At 36.0% G+C, this 24032-nt stretch overlaps 1 protein-coding gene across 1 annotated transcript in view; it reads right to left on the reverse strand.

Moving 5' to 3' along the window:
- Positions 1 to 24032, reverse strand: part of LMNTD1 (lamin tail domain containing 1) — a 287151-nt gene that overhangs the window by 27600 nt on the left and 235519 nt on the right. Inside the window, exon 3 of the mRNA XM_032593935.1 lies at positions 17 to 135. Within this exon, the coding sequence (XP_032449826.1) occupies positions 17 to 135 (119 nt within the window). The remainder of the gene's footprint in view (positions 1 to 16; positions 136 to 24032) is intronic.

A 24032-nucleotide genomic window follows, 5' to 3' on the forward strand; every position in this document is an offset into this window, starting at 1 on the left:
CTTATGCCATTCTTACTGTGCTTGATTCTCCATTTTATCTTCCTGCTCATGGACTTCACTCTGCAGGGCCACTGAAGTTTTCTGACTGGCTTGCATGTCTTTCATCTTGGCTAGAAGAAAAGTCTCTTTTCTTTCCTGGGGAAAAAAAATCATGATATTAGGAATAAATATAGCTGAATTTGAAGGTAGACTTTATTTTCAAGTGACCTCACCAGTTAATCTAACTACCTCAAAGCATATGCCAGATTAAATAATTTCTTTCCCAAACTGGTGCCAGAGCCAGGCTTCTAATGTAAATATGTAAATATTGACATAGCCAATACCGGTATTGGCTAATGATATTATGCAAATCAAGGTGAAGGTGTGTAACATTCACTTGAAGCAGCTCAAGAGTCAGGGCGGCAACCCAGCAAGGCTACCTTTATGACTATAACTTTCACATCTGGCCAACACTGCCTGTTAGAACACTGTGAGGTAATGTCTCCATAGTTACAAAGTTCCAGTCTCTGAGCAATTACTATATTGATGCTGCACCTGCTTTTCAATTTGCAGACAGTAAATAAGGTAACTTGCTTTTAGGAGAGCCATATCTCTCACCAGATAAATTTTGATACCAAAATATTCAATATCCTATTTTGGATATCTGAGGGTCAAGGCCTATATATAAATACTGGGAGCATTAGTTACTGTTTTTAATTGTTTTTTTTTTTTTTAATTTATTTTGTTTTGGCAAATGTTCTCTGAACACACACAAATGGCCAAGCAGCAGGAACAGAAAACTTGTATACTTTTCAGGCAGAAAGAAACCTATTGGTAGAAATAGTGAAATCAAAGCTAGGAGGACCTAAATTCTTCTCCTAGTTATGCCAGCAGTATGGTTTAGAAGAAATCACTTAGTTCAGATTCCAACCTTGAATAAAAGATTCACACTTAATGCTTTATGATAATTATGACATAAGAATAAAATTAACACATAGGAAGGTACATGACTGTACATAGTAATAAGGCAGATTAACAATGATGATTACTGGGTGAGTAGCTTCATTTAATAAATATTTAAATAAGCATCCACTCTGTACCAGGAACCAGATAGGCACTAGCAATTCCTTCTTCAAGGAATAAAGATAAACATCTTCCAATTTAGATTAGAAAATAGCTTCCATCAGGGAATGATGAATAATAGTTAAATACAAAGGCCAACGAACAAAGTAACTGCTTTAATTAGTCAAAAGAAAAAGATTTCTTAGGGAACCTATGAAATAGTGGCATAGAGGATCCTAAACTTACCTCTTCACACAGATACTCCTAGATAGCAGCCACATCAGTGTAACTAACTCAGAAAATGACATGAAGACTGGCAGAATAGACTCTCCACAGTTAATTTTGGAAAGGAGGCCACATAAAAAAATGGTAGAAAGGGTGGAACCCCAGTTGGGAGCCAAACTAACCTGTGAGACTAACCACAAACCAGAGGGACACCACAGGCACAGAAAAGGAGGAGAACAGATTCCACACCAGGCACCCCAGACATATGGGGCCTGAACTGGGAAGATGAGTCCCCATAACATTTGGCTTTGAAAATCAGAAATTCTTAACTTTGAGTTTTCACAATCACCGGGTTTTAACACTGGGAACTTTCAAAATCAGTGGGCTCAGCTCCAGGAGAGCCAGAAGGTGACAAGAAACAGTTGCCACCCTTAACAAAACAGCACACAACTTTGACAAGATACAGCATAGAAGCAGCAGTTTGAAAAGCACCTGGGGTACACCAGGAAGATTTATTTACTAATGTCAGAATGTGTGCTAGAGGAACAGGAATCTTTAAGAAATTTCTCCAAGAACAAAAGAGCTGGCGGGCACCATTATCTCCATCTATCCCCAGCATGGATAGCCAGACATCTGTGGGAACCAGCATGAACACTTGGTACCTAGCTTAGGTTTCATCCTCCAAGAAGATGAGCACTTACCTTGATAACACTTATGTGCCCTGCCCCCACATTCTCCTGCAGACTGCCCCATCCAACCTGCCTTAATCCTTCCAAAGTCATGTCTGATGCAGCGCCTTCTACAAGCAGCCCTGACAGTGGCCAGCACCACTCCAAAATGACTCTTGCTCTGGTGAGAGGGAAAGATAATCACACAGGTCAGTTCCACTGCAGCCTTAGCGGTGGGCTGGGGGAAAACATCTGATCTAACTGCTGGCCCTGCCCACTGACAAAAACTTCACAGGGGCAGCACAAAGAGAAAGCCCTGTAGTTGGGGGCGCCACTGCAAACAGACAGACTGAGGGCAGACATCTGGTCTGATAGGTTTCACTCACCAAAAAAAGCCACTCAGGAGACAATGCAGGGATAGCAGCCTGCAGGTAAGCACAACTACAGTTCTGGATAACAGGCTGAGGGCAAGCGACTGGTCTGACCCAACTACATGCACAAAGTGGTCCCAGACTATCCTCATAATAGCACAGAGACCAAACCCTGCCCACAACAAAGATGACCACCTAGCCGACTGGAGTGAAGGAAAATGTGGCTCAACCACAACAGTAGTGTGTATGCAACACACATAGGAGACATCTCTGAAGTGCCAGGTTTTGATGAACAAGGGACATTGCACTACAGGGCACTATAGGACCTCTTCTTCATAAGTCCATTACTTTCAAGAGATATAATTGACTTTCCTAATACATAGAAACAAACATATTTAGACAAAATGAGACAGAGGGATATATCCCAAATGATCAGGACAAAATCATAACAAAATGATTTGGAGATGAGAAATATGCCTCATAGAAATTCAAAGGAATGGTCATAAAGACACTAATTGGATGCGAAAAAAGAGTGGAGTGGAGGATCTCAGTGAAACCTTCAACAAAAAGACAGAAAATATAAAAAAGGACCAATCAGAGATAGAGAAATAAATTACTGAAATTAAAAAATACACTGGAAGGAATCAACAGTAGATAAGAGAAAGCAGAAAAATGGATCAGTGTGCTGGAAGACAGAATAATGAAAAGCAAAGAAACTGAACAACAAAAAGAAAAAAAAAAGTATAGTAAAAAATGAGAATATTTCAAGGAAACTCAGTGACATTATCAAGCACAATAACACTGATATTATAGGTATCCCAAAAAAGGAAGACAGAGAAAGGGGAGGGGCAGATAATTTATTTGAAGAAATAATAGGTTAAAACCTCCCTAATCTGAGGAAGGAAATAGACATCCAGATCTAGGAGGAACAGAGAGCCCCCAACAAAATCAACGCAAAGAGGTCCACACCAAGACACATAATAATTATAATGGCAAAAAGTAATGGCAAAGAAATAATCCTAAAGCACCACGAGAGAAGAAAACAGTTACATACAAGGGAAACCCCATAAAGCTATCTGCTGATTTTTCAGCAGAAACTGTACGCCAAAAGAGAGTGGCATGATATATTCAAAATGCTGAAAGAAAAAAACCTGTAACCAAGAATACTCTATCCAACAATGCTATCCTTCAGAACAGAAGGAGAAATAAAATAGTTTCCTAGACTATTTAAATTTAAATTTAATTATAGAACCCCTATAAAATTTAAAGGGGTTCATCACTATATCAGCCTTACAAAAAATGTTAAAGGGAATTTTTGACTAGAAAGAAAATGGCCATAATCAAGAATAAAAAAGTTACAAAATGAAAAGGTTTCACGGGTACACACAAACATAATAAGCAGTAGATTAATTACTTATAAAGCCAATGTAGCTAAATCAAAAAAGCAGTAAAATCATATATATAAAAAATCAGTTAAAGGATAAGCAAAATAAAAGGATGTAAAGTATGACATTACATACATAAAATGTGGGAGGGGACAGTAAAAATTCAGTGCTTTTAGAATGGGTTCAAACTTAAATGACCATCATCCTAAAATAGACTGCCATATGCATAGGATCTTATATATCAACCTAATGATAGTCACAAATAGAAAACTGTAAGAGATATGCAAAGAATAAAGGGGAAGGATTCCAAGTATATCACTAAAGAAAACAAACCAAAAGGGAAGAGAGCAAGAGAGGAAAGGGAGAAGAACTACAAAACAAACCAACAAACCAACAAAAAACCATAAAACAAGTAACAAAATGGCAATAACTACATACCTATCAATAATTACTTTGAATGTAAATGGATTAAATGCTCATATCAAAACATGGGATGACCAAATGGATAAAAAAGCAAGACCCATCTATATGCTGCTTTTAAGAGACTCACTTCTTTTTTTTAATTTATTTATTTAAATTCAAGTTAATTAACATACAGTGAAGTATTTGTGTCAGGAGTACAGCACAGTGATTCATCTCTTACATATAATACCCAAGTGCTCATCTCAATTAATGCCTTCCTTAATGTCTGTCACCCATTTAGCCTATCCCCCCAACCACCTCCCCTCCAGAAACCTTCAGTTTGTTCTCTGTATTTAAGAGTCTCTTATGGTTTGCCTCCCTCTCTGTTTTTATCTTACATTTTTTTCCCTTTCCCTATGTTCATCTAGTTTGTTTCTTAAATTCCACATATGAATGAAATCATATGATATTTGTCTTTCTCTGACTTATTTGCTTGGCATAATACACTCTAGTTCCATCCACATTGTTGCAAATGGCAAGATTTCATTCATTCTGATTGCTGAATAATATTACGTTGTGTGTGTATGTATATATGTATATACATCTCATATCTTTTTTATCCATTTATCAGTCAATACACATACAAAAATGCTGTCTTGAAGGGGCACAGGCATCCCACTGTTTATAGCAGCACTATCAACAATAGCCAAATTACGGAAAGAGACTCACTTCTAGCCTAAAGATGCAAGCAGGCTGAAAGTGAAGGAATGGAAAAAGCATTATCATTCAAATAGAAGTGAAAAGAAAGCCTGGGTAAAAATAGTTATATTGGACAAAACAGACTTTAAAATAAAGATTGTAACAACAGACAAAGAAGGATACTATTTAATGATAAAGAGAACAATCCAACACGAAGATATAGCAATTGTAAATATTTATGCACCCAACATGGAGCCCCCAATTACATAAAGCACCTATTAACAGACATAAAGGAAGTGATCTATAGTAATACAATAATAGTAAAGGACTTTAACATCCACTTAAATTGATGGATATATCATCTAGACAGAAAAATCAACAAAGAAACTGTGGCTTTGAATGACACACTGGACCAGATGGCTCTAACAGATACATTCAGAACATTCCATCCAAAAATAGCATAATAAACATTTCTTTTTTCAAATGAACATGGAATATTCTTCAGAACACATGTTGGGTCACAAAACAAGTCTCAAAAATTCAAAAAGACTGATATATCATGAATCTTTTCTGATCATAATGGTATGAAATTAGAAATCTATCATACACATACAAATCTGGAAGAACACAAATACATGGAAGCTAAACAACATGGTACTAAACAATGAATGAAGATATATGCACCCTCTTGTTTACTACAGCATTATCTACAGTAGCCAAGTTATGGGAACAACCCAAGTTCCATCAATAGATGAATGGGTAAAGAGGAGGTGGTATATACACAATGGAATATTACTCAGCCATAAAAATAGTGAACTCTTACAATATGCAACAACATGGATGGATCTCGAGGATACAATGCTAAGTAAAATAAGTCAGAGAAAGACAAGTACCATATAATTTTACTCATATGTGTAATTTAAGAAAAAAAAAACAAGAAAAAAAGGGAAAAACAAAAAAAAAGATTCTTAAATATAGAGAACAAACTGGTGGTTGTCAGAGGACAGGTGGGTGGGGGGATGGGTGAAATAGGTGAAGGGGATTAAGAGTGCACTTATCATGATGAGCACTGAGTACTGTATAGAATTGTTGAATCACTATATTGTACACCTAAAATTAATATAACACTGTATATTAATTATAATTGAATTTAAAAAATGAGTAAAAAAAGAAATGACAAGAAATATACTACTTGAAGTTATAGTGAAGCAAGTAAGCTAGAGGAGGGTAAACATTTGACTGTATTTTCTCTGTCTTGGAGATGAAGCATAATTCCTTATTAGGGTTGTGGGCCAATTATGTAAACATAGCATAAAGAGATTTATAAATTTATACTTATTCTTAGGAAATAAGTAAAAATGAATTTATTATTTCTTACCACTATCCCAGTTTCCCTAATTCTACCTGACTGGTTTCTTAGTTGTTAAAATTTTCTGTACTTGAACTACATATATTACCATGAAGTCATTATGATCTCACTTGTTTTATCAGAGAACCTATTCACATTCTGCAACATAGTTTGGAGAAACAAAATTTCATCAACTGAGAAAAATTTTGAAAAGCTTTAAGTTTGCGAATGTTCCACTAGTCATTCCCCATACAGGATCTTCCTTATTTATTTTCCCAAAGTTATAGCATATATGCAACTAAAACTAAGCTCAAACTAAGTAAGTGGTTTTCAACAGGGTATGAAGTGAACCATGGAGGGCATTTTGCAAATGTGAAAGAACAGTGACAGTAGTCATAAAGATTGGTGGGGATACGAGCCAGAGACTTTCTTAAATATTGCAAATAATTTTCCCACATACTACATAATTTTCCAGACAAAGATGAAAACTAGTTTATAATTATCTGAGTGCAAAGCCCAATTCCATATTACCTATAAATACAAAATATTTTTGCAAACTTTAAATATATACTAAAATCTCCACGAAGTAACTATTTGTTTACATTGAGGAAGAGTGTATTGGTTTGTTCAGAACTTTTCAAAGAGTTGTTTGTCAGTTTGGAAAAATTACACCATCAATGGTAATACCACATGGTGTATTCATGTGGTTTATATAATGTACCTGAAAATACATAATAACGGTAGAAAAAACAATAATAGCAATAACAACAACAAAATCAACGTGGTATTTAATAATATTAAGGAATAAAAGTTAAATATTTTAGGTGTGTTTGGCATTATGATTGTATTCGTTAAGAATAATCCTTACTGTTTAGAAATACATACTGAAGCTTTTTACATAAAGTTATATGATGTCTAGATTTGCTTCAAAATAATACAGATCATAAGAAGTGAATGGAGATGGAGATGAAAAAGATGGGCATGATTTGTAACTGTTGAAGCTCAGTAATGAATACAAGGAGGTTTGTTATACATTATGTCTATTTCTTCTTTAAATGTTTGGATTTTTCTAGAGTAAAAAGGCTAGAACACACGTTTCATTTTGGGATCTGTAGACTTTAAACATTGATGGTATCATCATCATGGCTGTCTCTAGCTCAGGAAGGATAGGGTCAAGCAAGAGCTGAAGGGGAAAAGCAGAAGCACCTGCTGTTTATGAAGTACAATAGTCTTTACACAGATCCTTTCATCACAGCTCTGGAAGATAGGAATTGCTCCGTTTTCTCAAATGAGGGGGTAGAAGTTCAGAGAGATGAATACCTCTTCCAAGGTTATACCACCAATAGATGGCAGAGCCAGAATATGGTCTCACATTTATTTGTTACAAAGACTCCTTCACTGTACCCCCTGTTTCTCTGTTGTAATTCTTATCCAAAATCTTCCTAGCTCCTTCCATGGTAACTGCCTGACCACTTACTCCTGAACCAGCTCTTCTCTCTGCTTTGATCTCCAATGACTCTCTCCCCTGGCTTCCAGAACCTGTGTCAATTCTCTCTTTGGTCTTATCCTTTGTTGGAAAACTGCTAGAATTTTGCATGAGAAATTGAAGTACTCCCCATGAGACAGATATAGGGTAAAACAGGAAAATGAAAACTTTTTTTTTACTTTGTGAGCTTTTACCTTAATTAAGAAAAATTAAAAGAGCCAAAATACCATATTCAGCAATTTTAAAAAACCAGGGAAACATTACATGCACATAATTTTTTAAAAGCTGAAAAACACAAAGAACTGGCTTTATGCATTCTAGTCCTCTGTTTCCACATATGGAGAACATTTACACAGTAGGGGATTTTATTAAATTGGTAATATAAATAAAATGTCTTGTGTGAATGCAGACTGTATATATAAAGAGAATTTCCATCCCTTCTCAGGCCATGGGTGGGAATATTCATATGCAGTAATATGCAGTTGAGGATTACAATTTAAAACATGACATATTTCACTAGCTAAGATTCAAGAGTTCGTATATATAGGAATACAGTTTCACATTTGCACCTACATAAATATATTATAAATTCCTATTGCAAAGCATCTTCCCAGTGTAAAAATGAACTAGGTTGATTCATCTCCTTCCCAAGATCCACATATAAGTAACAGAGCTGCAAACATAGATACTATTATTTTACCTTGCAGTCAGGGTCATGTTAAGATCCTACTGGAGATGTTCACAGAAAGGATAAAGAACCATTTGGGGGAGGTTCCAGTTTCAGATAGTTTGTCCAAATACCTTCACGGGTCTTTCCTGTCACAAAATTCTATTCGGAAACAACACTAAGATCTTAGATCTGCCTATGTGGTATTAAGTATCAAGCAATGGTTTCAACCCTCAGACATTCCTATCAGCTTTAGCACTGGCTCATAAATAACTGCATAGTTATTTCACACATAGGGTACATGTATTTTAGGTTTAGTCTTTATCCATCAATAGTTTCTATCCATTTTCTTTAAAGGAATATAATGCTTATTATTCTAAGACAGGTTATCTCAGACTTGTTTAGGGGGCAGAGACCAGATCACATTCTTATTTGCAGAGCACCATGTTCTTTGCAAAATATTAAAAAAAATATAAATCAATATTTTTATTTCATCTACACATTATTTTATTTTTACTAGCAAAAAGAAATCCATCGTATATTATTTGTATAACATATAACCTCACAACCACCAGCTTACACGTCTTAAAACACCGAACAAACTGTTGAACCAAGAACAAATGGTTGGTTTTGAGTTTTTCTATCAATATGAATTTGCAATTTCATTTTCTTCTGTCATCTATTGGCAAACTTTAGCAGAAAAGTGGTATCTGGAACCAAAGACTTGTAAAAAATCATTGGAAAACAATTTGAATTGAGTAAATGTTATCCATTAACTTTTTTTCCCCCTCTGCAAGCAGGGTAAAGGCAATCATTATTCAATATTACAGTCAAATACTCTCTCTCTACAGCTTATGGAACACTCGTACCCCATAGGAACACTGTGTGATAAGCACTGGATTAAAAGAGTACGAAAGAGAGCTATTAGAAGCCTGAATATAAACCCTTCCATTGGCCTCAGGCAAAAATACGTCTAAATGGAGCCCAGCCAAGCTCAAAGTGGAAGCACACCCAGGCAAAGGGCACCTCCTTCTCTTCCTCTGCACATATAACAAATTTGATCTGTGGTACCTACTGTTAGCATTACTCATTATTGATGATGGTGATAGGTGGCAATTGAGAGGTGCAGTTCACCAAGGGTGAATTAGTTATTCTTGAAAAATCCCATGATACTATTTATATAAATGAAGCTGCTTTTATTATTTTACTGACAGTTTGAGTTATAAGTAAACTTAAATTGGGAAATTTAATTTAAGTTAGCAGCTTTCTTCTCCATGTGCAAATGAGAAAACAGAAGAAATCAGGATGTTTCTAATACTATTGATGACCCTGAGATTTGAGTTATATCTTTTATAAGAGGATACCTGTGACTTTGACTAGCAACAGAAAAGCCACTGGGGTGGATAATAATACTGTGTCTGAAATTTTACTGTGTCATTTCTTTGAGACCCTGTATGTTAGAAAGAGGTGAGAATCCAGACACCTGAGATGGAATGAGAAAATCCATGCACTGTTTGCAAATGGAGTTCTCAAAAGTTGGACACTCAATGAACTGAGGCACCCAGGTGCCCCTCCATTTACTAGTTTTACTACAATTTGAGCAAAAATTCTAATTTTATAGTGGTAACCTTTTCACTGGTGTTCTATCAGGAGAAAAGTTTAAAAATCACAGTTACATACCATCCTCAAGAACTCCAAATCAAGTCAAATGATTATAATCAGAATTTGTAGGCTTAGCAAATGTCCATCGACTGATGATGGATAAAGAAGATGTGGTATATGTATACAATGGAATATTACTCAGCAATCAAAAATAACACAATCTTGTCATTTGCAATAACTTGGATTGAACTGGAGTGCATTATGCTAAGCATATGATTTCATATGATTTCACTCATGTGGAATTTGAGATACAAAACAGATGAACATAAGGGAAAATAATATAAAAACAGAGGGAGACAAATCATAAGAGACTCTTAAATACAGAGAACAAACTGAGGGTTGTTGATGGGGTATTGGGTGGGGGGATGGGCTAAATGGGCAAGAGACATTAAGGAGAACACTTGTTGGGATGAGCACTGGGTGTTATATGTAAGTGATGAATCACTACATTCCATTCCTGAAATCATTATTACACTATATGTTAACCAACTTGGATTTAAGTTACAAAAAAAGAATTTATAGGGTTAGCGTATATAACTCTTAAAAAGCTGGTCTCACAATGATCCTTTGAGATATGGCTTCCTAGAAAAACAGAATGATGTTGAACATAAATGGAATGGTCCCATTTCAGTGATATAACAGGAGTACTGTGGGACATAGCCCTGAGGAAAAGTGAGCTTTCAGTAGATAATGGCTAATCAGTGCGTATCAGGTGTCAAGGTGAAGTACAAGGACTTCCTGTGGATTCTCTCAATTCATCCTCACAATAAGTAAATGCTACAGGTTCTATTATCAGGCTCATGAGAAAACTGAGGTCCAGAGAGATAAAGCAACCTGCCTGCAGTTACACAATCATTAAGTGGTGGGATCTGGAAATAGACCCACGTCCATCTGACTACAGAGCCAAGATTCTGAAGCACCATTCTGTGGTGACATGATACATTTAGTAATCTTTTGAGTCTCAGAGTTACTGTGAAGAGAGTCCCCACACAGCCAGCCACCTCTTTTTTTTTTTAATTTTTTTTAACATTTATTCATTTTTGAGAGAGAGACAGAGCATGAGTGGGGGAGGAGCAGAGAGGGAGACACAGAATCTGAAGCAGGCTCCAGGCTCTGAGCTGTCAGCACAGAGCCCAACATGGGGCTCAAACCCACAAACTGAGAGATCATGACCTGAACCAAACTTGGACGTTTAACGCACTGAGCCACTCAGGCGCCCCAACACACAGCCACTTCTTATACGGTAAGTGTTACAACATAGTCTTAGTTTTGTTGTTGTTCTTTGTTCACATTTGTTTCCCCTTAGTTTTTTGAGTGTATCCTCTTACAATTCAAAGTCAGCCATAATCAATAGTGAATACTACTACTGCTACTATCAGCTATTATTTACCATGTTTTCTATTTGTGTTAAGTACTCTCCGTATATGACCTCATGTCACCATTTTAAGGATGCATTATTATCTGCCTTTCACAGATTAGCATGTTGATGCCTATAGCAGTCAGGTAATTGCCCAGAGTAACACAGCTATAAAGTAGCAGAGCAAGGGCCAGAGTTAAGGTCTGGTATCACTTTAGGGATTACTTTCTTCACCATTACACCATACTATTCTCTGAAAAATATTGAGCACCACTGTTTACAAGGCAATTGGACTCTGTAATAATATAAACAGATGTCAAACATGTTCCTTGCTGTTCTGGAGTTTAGTCTTTTGATGGGACAGTAGTATCTGAATAAGAAAAAAAAACAATGCATAACAGAAAATGATATGAATCAAAGGAATAGTTTGTTAAGAGCTACAAGAACTCAGCACAGAATTACTTGTGCTGTTGTTTTGTCACCTCACAGAAGAGGTGAGATAAGGTGAACCTCAAAAGATAGGATTTCAAAAGTCAGAGAACAGGAAGGAAGACATTTATTAACTTATTATTTCAGGCATGCATTCATTTAACAAATATGCCATAATTGTTTGCTGTTGCTAGACAGTGTGGAATGTCCTTTTCTGGCAAGCCTCAAAATGCAGGGGTAGACATGGCATAGGCATATCAATGGCTGAGACAGAGAGATAGGCTGGATGTGCAGTGTGAAGTAGAACCAGGGAGACGGGAGACCAGGCTGTGGAAGGCCTTACACCTAGACCAAGGAGAATGCATAATGCAGGCATTTATTTGTTCCTAATGGTTCAATAATTAGATTAATTATAGGACACTTCAGGAATTTCTTGCTTATATTTGTGTGTATGTGTGTGCGTGTATGTTGGAAAGGGGTTGTTTTTTTTTTTTTTAATAGAAATTCTTTATATATTCCAGATCAAAGTTCTTTGCTGGATTTATGTATTATAAATGCATTCTTTTAAACTGTACTTTGTCTTACAACTCGCCAGATGGTACATTTTAAGTAGACTTTGTAATTGTTAAACAAAATTTTTTAACGTTTATTTATTTTTGAGAGAGATAGAGACAGAGTGTGAGCGGGGGAGGGGCAGAGAGAGGGAGACACAGAATCTGAAGCAGCAGGCTCCAGGCTCTGAGCTGTCAGCACAGAGCCCGATTTGGGGCTTGAACTCAGGAACAAAGAGATCATGACCTGAGCCAAAATCGGACGTTTAAGCGACGGAGCCAACCACGCGCCCCATTAGAGTTTGTTAATTTTAATGAAGTTTAATTTATAAACTTTTTTAACTTAATGATTTTGTGTCCTGTTTAAGATGTTTATCTATCTCAAGGTCATAAAAATATTGGACTATTTTTTCTCTTACAAGTTATACTTTTTTCTCTTTCACATTTATAATTTACCTTAAATTAATTTTTGCTTATGGTATGCCAAAAGATTCAAGGTTTAGTTCTTTTTTCACATGGCTATCCAATAGATCCTGCTGTATTTACTGAAAAGACAGTATTGAAAGATAATGGTGCCTTAGTTGTAAATCATGTGACCATATCGTTGGGTCTCTGTTCTGTTCTATTAGTCTGTCTATCCTTGTGCTATTACCATGCTGTCTTAATTAATGTAACTGTATAGTATAATGTAGTATAGGATAGTATAGGTCTTCCAAATTTGTTCTTTTCAATGTTATTATTACTATTCTAGGTTCTTTGATTTCCATATGAATTTTTAGAATCGCCTTAATTAAAAAAACAGTTTAGACTTTTATTGGTGTTATACTGAATCTGCAGATCAATTTGGAAATACTAGATTACCTGTAATCTTCCTTTCTGGTAATATTTTTGTCAGGTTTTGGTATAAACATTATGCTGGTCTCATTAAGCAGTTGGCAAACATCTTTTTCCATCATTTGGAAGAATTTGTGTAAGATTGGCATTATTACTTCCTTATATCCAAGGTACAATTTACTGATGAAACATTCTGGTTATAGACTTCACTTTCTGAGAAGTTTTAAAATTCAATTTCTTTAGTAGTTATAGGACTGATCATATTTTCTATTTTTTTATGTTGGTTTTTGGTAACCCATACTTTTACCAATTTTTTTCAAAATATCCTTTTAATATCTTTTTAATGTTGGTGGAATCTGTGGTGTCATCTCCATTTTCATCACTGATACTAGTCATTTGTCTCTTTTTTTCTAAATTAATTTTATCAATTCTTTTAAAGAACCATCTATTGATTTTTTGATCTTCTTTATTACATGATTAATGACATATTTTCCTTTTCTTATACACTTTTTTAAACTTTCTTTGTGTTCAGTTTGTTGCTCAGTTATGAGTACTTGAGGCAGATGCTTAGATAATTGCCTTGCAGGCTATTTTTATTTTCTCATATAGGCAGTTAAGGCTATATATTTCCCACTAACCATGGTTTTACCTTTTTTTAAAATTTAGTATGTAATATTTTTATAACTTATTTGATCATATTTTAAAAACTTAATTTTTTAAAAATAATTTTTAAGTGTCTTTATTTATTTTTGAGAGAGAGAGAGAGAGAGAGAGAGATAGAGAGAGAAAACATGAGTGGGGGAGGGGCAGAGAGGGAGAAAGACACAGAATCTGAAGCAGGCTCCAGGCTCTGAGCTGTCAGCACAGAGCCTGATGCTCGTGAACATCGAGCTCATGAATGGGGAGATCATGACCTGGGCCAAAGTTGGACACTCAACCGACTGAGCCACCCAGATGCCCCTAAAAACTTAATTAAAAAAAAAAAACTATAGCTTAATTTCCAAACATATGAAGATGTTCTAGGTTTTTTTTCCCTTTTTAGTGATTTTTAGCCAATTTCTTTGTGGTCAGAGAACATATTCTGAATAATTTAAGTCCCGAATTTATCGAGTTTACCTCATGGCCAGCATATGGTCCATTTCTGTAAAACTTTTATGTATTTTTGAAAAGAATGCATACTCTGATTTTTTTTTTCAGTTGCAGTGCTTTATAGGTCTCAATTAGTTTAATTGTAATAATTATTATTCAAGTCATTTATATCCATACTGATTTTTTCCTATATATTATAAAAATTACAGAGAGTAATATTAAAATTTATCATTTTGATTGCAGGTTATGCCTGTATTTTACAATCCCACCAACATGCACAGGGGTTCCCTTCTCTCTATACCCTCATCAACACTTGTTAGCTTGTCTTTTTCATAAAAGCCTTTCTAGCAAGTGTGAAGTGATAGCTCACTGTGGTTTTGATGTGCCTTTCTCTGATGATTAATGATGTGGAGCATCTTTTCAGGTACCTGTTGGCCATTTGTATGTCTTCTTTGGGAAAATGTCTGTTCAGGTTCTTTGACCTGTTTTTAATTGGATGATGATGATTATTATTATTTTGCTACTGTGTTGTATGAATTCCTTATATGTGTTACTTCTGTGTGCACTCAGGTACCTGTCTTGTTTCCTCATATTTCTGAGTATTCCTGATGGAGCACCAAACACAGTTAATGAAAAAATTATGAGATGTAACTTAGGTCTAAAGTGACATTATATTCCTTCAGAAATTTATATTAAGTGACTAGGGACACTAGGAAGTCCATATTAACTTAATTAGTTCAATCAGGGATTGAGATCATTTGAGGCTGGTTTCAGTTCCTGTGAAAGTCAGTCTGTTTCTGGTTTATCCTTACTCCTAAGGTATGACTTTCAAGGTTCAAACTCAAAGTCTGGAGGAAGATGTTACCAGGACTTCTCTCTTTGTTGGGCCTCTTACTCCAACTTCTGTCCTCTAAATTCTCAAATCTGTAAACTCTCTGTTCATACTGTCAGCAAACTCTTCCTAAAATAACCTGACAACTTTAGGGCAAATTTGACAGTAAAGATGCATTATCCTTCTGGGTCCTTTTGTTCTTCTGGATCATGGGAATCAGGATAATTGAATGCCTTGAGAGTTTTCTGGTGTCTTTAGTTCTGATACATTTTCCCAGCTTTCCTAGTTGTTTTTAGTAGGAGAGTTAGTACAAATTACCTGGACAGCCATTAGTAAAAACTTATCCTCATATTGTTTAAACAAAATATTTGTATGCCTTTTGACTTCACTGTTTATTATCTTGGTGTCTTTAGTTAGTAAACACACACACACACACACACACACACACACACACACACCACCATTTTTCTTTCAGTATCGGGGTTAGACAAAAGAATTAATCCTATAGCCTGTAAGTTACATGACAAATTTAAGGTGAGATTCAAATTTATCTTGCTACTTGGTGATATTTCTTTGTCTTCATTATCTTGCTCATTTATAGCTACTTCACTCTTCTCTTCCTACTTTTACAGAGTATGTTATGCAAATTAAATGAGAAAATGTCTATGAAAGGTCTTTTTAAATGTTTGAAGAAATATACAAGTATACAAGTAGCATAAGGTGTTACTATTCTAGACTCATAATCATTTATTTTGTAAAAACCACATTCACACTGATTAGTACCTCTGAAAATGTTTTGGTGGGACATTCTTTGCAGAAGGAGTGTTCCAAATTGAGTGATGACAACTAACCTAAACAGACATTCTCCTGGGAGAAAAGATCACAAAGTAAACAAAGAGAAATAGTTCGTTTGCTCATGAAAAATGTATGATTAAGTAACTTATCAAAATCATACAGCTTGTGCTTAATGGAAAAGGTAAAGCTAGTATATGGCAGTGAGGACTTAATCCAGGACCTTAGGAATCCAAATTTCATAAAATAGAAACAGTGTGACAATAAAAAATTAGTGGTGGTAGACCTATTTCTAAAGACAAATTTCAAAAATTTGATAATTAAAAAGAAAAACTTCTCAACTTAGAGCTACTGTGCTAGCATAATCCACCTTCCTTCCTTCCTTCCTTCCTTCCTTCCTTCCTTCCTTCCTCCCTTCCTCCCTCCTTCCCTTCCTTCCTTCCTTCCTTCCTTCCTTCCTTCCTTCCTTCCTTCCTTCCTTCCCTCTTTCCTTCCTTCTTCCTTCCTTTTTTATTAAGTCACCATGCTGTATATTGCATCTCCAAGACTTATGTATCCTATAAGCACAAGTTTGTACCTTTTGACCCCCTTCAACCTTTTCAACCACCCCCACTCCCTGCTTTTGGCAGCCACCAATCTGTTGTCTGTCAATTGGGTGGTTTTTTCCTTTTAGATTATGCATATAATGCTGTAAAATGAACAGAGCCCTAAACTGGCTGATAGCATAACATTTTATTCTTTCACTGAAAGAACACAAAACCCCACCCAGAAAACTCTTGGCTAGACCTTTTGCCTGGGTTGGTGATGCCCAATTTTTCTGCCTGTTTATCAAGGGGTGGAATGGAAAGTATCCTTTTCAAAAGTCAACCTTGTGCCCTAGGAAATTGGTAACTAGCGGTAGGACAGAACTGGGATAAACAAACCCTTTTAGCCTAAGTAAATCCTTTTCCTTGTGGCTCAATTTTGCTTTCAATTTCTCTCATTTGGCCTTGAAAGGTCTTCCCTGGTGACAGTTAGTCTCCCCTTACTTCTTGAGTCACCATGGTCCATGCTAGGAGGCTCACATCTGGTACAACATTGGACCTCCTTAAATTGGATTTGAGTTTACACACCTTCATCTAAGATTATCCATTCAGGGAGACTATCCTTGATGTTCAGAACTTTATAAACCTACCACCATTGATTACATATCATACTTTTCTTGGTCCTTCCCCCAAGCCTTTTCTCTACTTGCAAGGGAGTGTTAGGACATTTATAATTAAGCTTGTTAGGTTAGAGCCTCAATGGACCATATTCTCTTGTGTTTACTGTTTCTTCTTCTAGTATCACTCTCTCCCATTCATTTATTTTTCAAATTTTTATCAAACTTCTAATTAGTTGGGGTGCCTGGGTGGCTCAGTCAGTTGAGTGGCAAACTTCAGCTCAGGTCATGATCTCCTGGCTCATTAGTTCAAGCCCTGCATTGGGCTCAGCATTGAAGCTGTCAATGCAGAGCCCGCTTCGGAACCCCTGTCCCCCTCTTTCTCTGTTCCTCTTCCACTTGCACTCCTTCTCAAAAAATAAATAAACATTAAAAAAATAAATTCTAGTTAGTTAACATACAATGCAATATTGGTTTTAGAAGCAGAATTCAGTGATCCGTCACTTACAGCATCTAGTGCTCATAACAAGTGTCCTCCTAAAACCCATCACCCATCTAGCCCATCCCCCACCCACCTCCCTTCATCAACTGTCAGTTTGTTCTCTATCTTTAAGAGTCTCTTATTGGTGGGGGACGGGGGGGGGGCGCCTGGGTGGTTCAGTCAGTTAAGCTTCTGATTTCCTTGGGCTCAGGTCATGACCTCATGGTTTGTGAATTCGAGCCCTACGCCGGGCTCTGTGCTGACAGCTCAGAGCCTGGAACCTGCTTCAGATTCTGTGTCTCCCTCTCTGCTTTCCACCTGCTTGTGCTTGTCCTCTCTCTCTCTCTTTCTCAAAAATAATAAACATTAAAAAAATTAAAAGAGGGTCTCTTATGGTTTGTTTCCCTCTCTCTTTTTTCCCCACTCTCATATGTTCATCTGTTTTGTTTCTTAAATTCCACATATGAGTGAAATCATATGGTATTTGTCTTTCCCTGACTTACTTCACTTGGTATAATACACTGTAGTTCCATCCACATTTTTGCAAATGGCAAGATTTCATTCTTTTTGATGGCCGAACAATATTTCATTGTGTATATATCTCACATCTTCTTTATCCATTCATCAGTCAGTGGGCATTTGGGCTCTTTCCATAGTTTCGCTGTTGTTGATAATGCTTCTATAAACACTGGGGTGCATGTACCCTTTTGCATCTGTATCATTGTATCCTTTGGGTAAATAACTGGTAGTGCAATTGCTGGATTGTAGGGTAGTTCTATTTTTAACTTTTTGAGAAACCTCCATACTGTTTTCCAGAGTGACTGTACCAGTTTGCATTCCCACTAACAGTGCAAGAGGGTTCCTCTTTCTCCACATCCTCACTAACACCTGTTTCTTGTGTTATTAATTTTAGCCATTCTGACAGGTTCTCTCAGACATTTAATCCCCAAATCACTTCTTCATCTTTGATCAATCTTCCTCCTCTGTTATTCTGTAATAAACTGTCTGCCAAGTTATTTTATTCTATCTCCATGACAACTCCCATCTATTCCTCCATTACCTAACTAAAACAAAATATTCAGTTTCATTTCTCTTATTACTTTCTTTTACCCACCCAATGCTCCAACCAAGTTAATCTATGTAGTATCTCTGTATGTGTGTCTTGCTTTCCCATTCATGCCTTTCTTCTGACTATTCCCACTAGTAAGTAACACCCTTCCCAATACTGCTTCTATGTCTAAAAATGTATTCATTTTCAGAACAAGTTTTCTCAGCAATAAAGTATAATTAACATCTATTTTATACAGGGTTAAATAAAATAACATGAGTAAATCATTTTAAATGGTAATTATTATTTTTATTGTTAATATTATTACCCATCTCTTCTGTAAAGTATTTTTGTTCTTCTCAAACTAGAAATAATTCCTTTCTCTCCTGAATATCCACAGGGCATACTTTTCATCCCACAGCATTACTTTCCACATTACATTACAGTTATTTTGCACATGCTTTATTCAATCAAAATAGACTCTAAGATCCTTGAGGTCAGGGACCATTTCTTGGGAATCTTTGTTCCTTCCTCAGGGTACAAGATAGATACATTAATAAGTATTTGCAAAAGCAATGAACAAAATCACCACAGTGGTAATTATGGCTTTATCACAATCTTTACCCACAAATTACATCTTGATGAAATTACAAATTAACAAATCCCATTATACCTACAAATTGCATAGTGAATCATTCATCTGGAGGGTGATTACCTAGGTCTTGTTGAGAGGTGTTGGCAGGCTCTCAAAGACAAGTAAAGACCTGAAGAAGGCAGTGCTGCTGTGCAGAAGTAATAAACTGTGAAGAATTTTTGTCCCTGGTGAACCTTTTCAATTCCAATACAAAATTTCTTATATTCTTTTGGCTATAAGATACACTATTATTTTATCAAATATGAAGAAAAACAGTCCAAGATAGGGAATCTAATAAGATACCCTGGCATAAAGCTGGGATTCCTAAGGGACTACTTGTACTTCTTAACCTTAGTACTGGGAGGAGAAAGAAAAGAAAAATCTCCCCTGAGATTTTGAACCACATTCATTATATAGATATGAGGTCTGAATTCACACCACTAGTGTGATGTAAAAACCTCAAGAATAAAGTTTAATTTAAAGTGGTACCAGGCCAATAGTAGTTCTCGGTAATTGTTGGAAATAAATGTTTATATAAGAAATTAAATCCAGGCAACACCAATGCCATAGGATGCCATTGATGATACAGAGGTGTTAAATTGTGAAAAATTACCATCTTAAAATTAATGTAATATGTTTTTTCCATCAAGTATGGAGAAGGTCTGCAAATAACTCAGTGAGGGAGATAGAAAAAACAAACCTTGGTCTCCTTGACATTTTGACCAAGGCCAATTGCCTCTCTTCCAGAGACCAGTTAGGAAGCAGCTTCTGCATTCTGAAAACAGATTCTGAGAGGGTAGGGCATTTCAGGGTCTGTGCTGGTCTCATCAACATGTCTTAGCAAACTCCTGGGAGGAGAAAGTTAGGGTTAAGGAGGAGATGGTGAGAACCTATTTCTCTAGTCCCAATATACTGACTCCTTGTATCTGCTAGTGTCTCAGCTTCACACTGAGGCGAGGATTCTTGCTCTGTTCACTTGTCTAGTTGTCCACCTCACCTACTTGATCTCACAGAGCACAATAGGAAACAGGTCATTCATGCATGCAGACATTATGGGGCACACATGCGTGCATGTGTGCACATGCACGTGCACGTACACACACAAGTGCACAGACACACCTTGGACACACCTTGGACACACCTTGGGAAGACTGGCTGACCGTTTTTAATACTACTGTGGATAAACCTAAATCCCTAAAATGTGCTGTTGCTTAAATGGGAGTGTAAATGACACCAGACAGGAGGAAGAAAGGTGATCTAGGCACCTACAAAGGGCAGGTTTGAGTGAAATACTGCGATGGTAGCCTTTGGGCAAGCAGAGTTAGTTTGAGGATTTGGATGCCTAAAGGTTAGGAAAACAGCGACACTAGTAGATGAGAATGTAGTGAAAACAAATTAATTATCTTTGTAGTTTTTTTCCCCTGGGGAGAGTGGTAAGGGCAGGTAACCAAATAGAAACAGAATATGCTTTCAGTGTGACTTGAAATACTGGTCTCATAATATATTATATGCATATGTCAATCAGTTTAATGCAAAACCATGTAAATGAGAGAGTTTCTTAATACTGTATTGCTTATTGATATAAAGATTCACTCCCATTATTGTAGATTTGAGCCAATTCAGACTATCTACCAATACTGAGCAATTCCCCCAGTTGCCATTTTCTAAGTCAGTGTTGGAGTTTTTATGGGCAGTTTATTATTATACAACAGCATGCAATCTTGGAATTCACTAAAACAAAATAATAAAAGAAGTGTATGAGGGATATTTGCAAATCAAACTTACCTGTAGGGCAATCAAGATCTAACCTTCGACTTAACAGCACAATAAAATATCAAAATAAGCAAAACATAGTTTTTGAATACATTTTGATATTTATAAGTTATGCTATGCAATCTATAAATTGACTCAAACCATAAAATTAAAACAAATTGTTTTCCTAAAGGGGGAGTAGTTAACATATATTAGTTTCAAAGTATTTCTTCCATACGATGAGTTGTCTGTCAAGTGAGTGAGTGTGTGTGTGTGTGTGTGTGTGTGTGTGTAGCATAGAATAAGTACTGTTACTCATCTACATTTCTAATTGTCTGTTTGACTACTCCACCTGGGTGTTCTGCATGACATATTATGTATGAAACCAAGATCATTATCTTGCTCACTTTCCAAACATACTGGATATGTTATCTCCATCTGCTTGTACTATCTCAGGTAAAACCACTAAAGTTGCTCAAGGCAAATTCATTCTTGACTTTTTCTTTCCCGCCTCAATATAGGCAATCAACCAATACATACAGTGTCGCTTACATCCCTCTCCTCTTTACAACAATACCAGTATAGATCCACATCATATCTCTCACCTAAATTATTAATATAGCGTCTACATGGCCTTTTCCCATTAGTATATTTTCTACAATACAACCGAAATTATCTCAAGCAAAGATATAATTTTTTAGGTTCTTTGATGCCCAGGGAAGAAAAGTAAAAACTTCTTAGCTTAGGTTCATGATCTGGCTTAAAATGACTTTCTACCATCGTCTCTAGCCATTACTCCCCATGAACCCCATAATCTAATCATAGCTGCTAGGCATTTCTCAGTGCTTCCCAGCCTTAGTTTGTTTGCTTGTTTAATGTATTTATATTTAATTTAATTTTATTGCTGTAAGAACACTTAAGATGGGATCTATTGTTAACTATAGGGACAATGTTGTACAGCAGATCTCAAGAACTTATTCATCTTGCTTAACTGAAACTTTATGCTTGTTGATTGGTAACTCCACATTCCCAGCCCCTAAAACCACTATATAGCCCTTGTTTAATATAGTTGCTTCCTCTGCCTAAAAGGCCATGTCCTCTTTTGTCCAATGGAAAACTCCCACTTATCCTTCAAGGTTACGATCATGTCATCTCTATTTTCAGGTTGTTCATGATCACCTTCATCCCTTCCTTCCACCCGTCTCCATCTGTGTTCCCACATACCTCTATTTGAGTATTAAGTACATTATTAAAGTCAAAGCTGATAGGCAATGAGCATGATTTTCAAACACAGCAGCTATATATAACTAGTCATGCTCTGATTGGTTGGTGCTTGTTCAGTATAGTTATTAAACATTTTGAATGGCACTCCTGATTATAGGTGTTATTTCATCTATATCTCTACCACGATGATATGAGATAAAGGATAGGGGCCGTGTATCTTATCCATACTCATATTTTCAGTGACTGGTATAATGCTTGTATACAGGTGTGCCCTATAAGTTTGATGAAATAAATAAAATGAGACAATCAGTCTTCATAGTAATTCTCTGAAAAACAGCATTACTTTTATCTTAATACTTTTATCTTAATAATTATGAAGTTTCTCTGATTTATACCCAAATGATCATGGACCTCTTTGATGATAAAAATTACACTCTGGATTTGATGAGTTCAGGAGCCAGATACATATAACAGGTGGTTTGGGTAATCTTATGACTTTCCTTTCTTGAAACTGGGCTGGGAAAGCCTGGACATTGGAATCAGACAAGCCTAAAATTGAATCGAGAGCAATCTCATAAAAACTATGTGATTTTGGTAAAGTGTATGAGATCAATTTTCTCTTCTTCAAAAACAGAAAAATAGATACCTCCTTTATAGAGTTGTTATGAGAACTAAGTGAGATCACGTATTTAAGTATATGGGATATAATCCTACATGAACAGTAAGCTTTGATATACTTGGAACTAACTTAAGTTAGTAAATAACTTTTCATTTTGAGAGAATAGCAATCTCTCCAGTCAGAAAGAGAGTAAGAAAAGGCACATGAGGCACATATCCCCTGGCAGCATCCCATAAAAGCTATACATAGTCCATCACATGGACAACATGCCTGTTACTATAAGCCAATTCTGACTGTGGGTGACTGAGAAATGCTCATATGGCTGGTGTTATGTACTAGGGATAAATTAAAGAGCCCAAGACAGCTCTTCATTTTTCAAAACAGGAACTACTGGTGTTTTATCCCTAAAGCATCTGGTTTTAAAACATCTGAATCCATTTTCAATGGAGCAACTTTTGCAGATGAAATATGAGAAGTAACAGGGTAATATAGTTGGTAGGTCAATTGTCAAGATGGATAATGTAATCAGAATGGTTTTATTTATATAACCCTCTGAATCTCATAAGACTAGGAAAGGTGATTATGAGACAAAAAGAAGTTGAATATCTCTAAGTCACAAAATTTAGTAATAAAACCAAGAGAACAAAAAACAATTGTTCCACAATATTACTCTTTTGATTAAATTCTATTGTCCTAGGCATATAACTCTAACATGGAAAATTGACAGAAATAACTGATATTACAACAGGTTAAATCTAGGTTAGAAAATGTATTTACTTTTATTTCCCTGACTTACTTCCCTATTCTACTTCTATCCCTCTTCATTCATGTGAGGGAATAAAAACCTGGCATCATAGCCACTAGCCAACAAGTGTGAAATCTTTTCTTACTGAGGAACAAGATTATATGGTAACTCAATATGGATTTTTAGCATATAACAAGGAGTGGCCAAAAGAAGAATTCAGGGAAGAGGTCAGTGTGATTTCCTCCTTTCACTGTCTGCTTCACATTTTTTGCAGATCCAAATAGTTCTGTTTATATATTGGTGTCACCAGGGATGGTTAAGTTGGTGTGAAAACTTTACTTCCAAACTTATTCTATAATTTAACAAATTAAATCAGCTGTTATTTTAATATCTGTTCATCTGTAAATTGCATACAAAGACGTAATTCACCTTACATAAGTCTGTCTCCAAATGACAGTCTTGCTCTGAAACCTATAAAGAACCACATGAAACATTTAGAAGATTGTATAATTAAGAATAATCTCATTGTCAGGTTCAGCAGGAAATAAGT

The sequence above is a fragment of the Lynx canadensis genome, chromosome B4 (genome assembly GCF_007474595.2).
Source record: "Lynx canadensis isolate LIC74 chromosome B4, mLynCan4.pri.v2, whole genome shotgun sequence".
NCBI lineage: Eukaryota > Metazoa > Chordata > Mammalia > Carnivora > Felidae > Lynx > Lynx canadensis.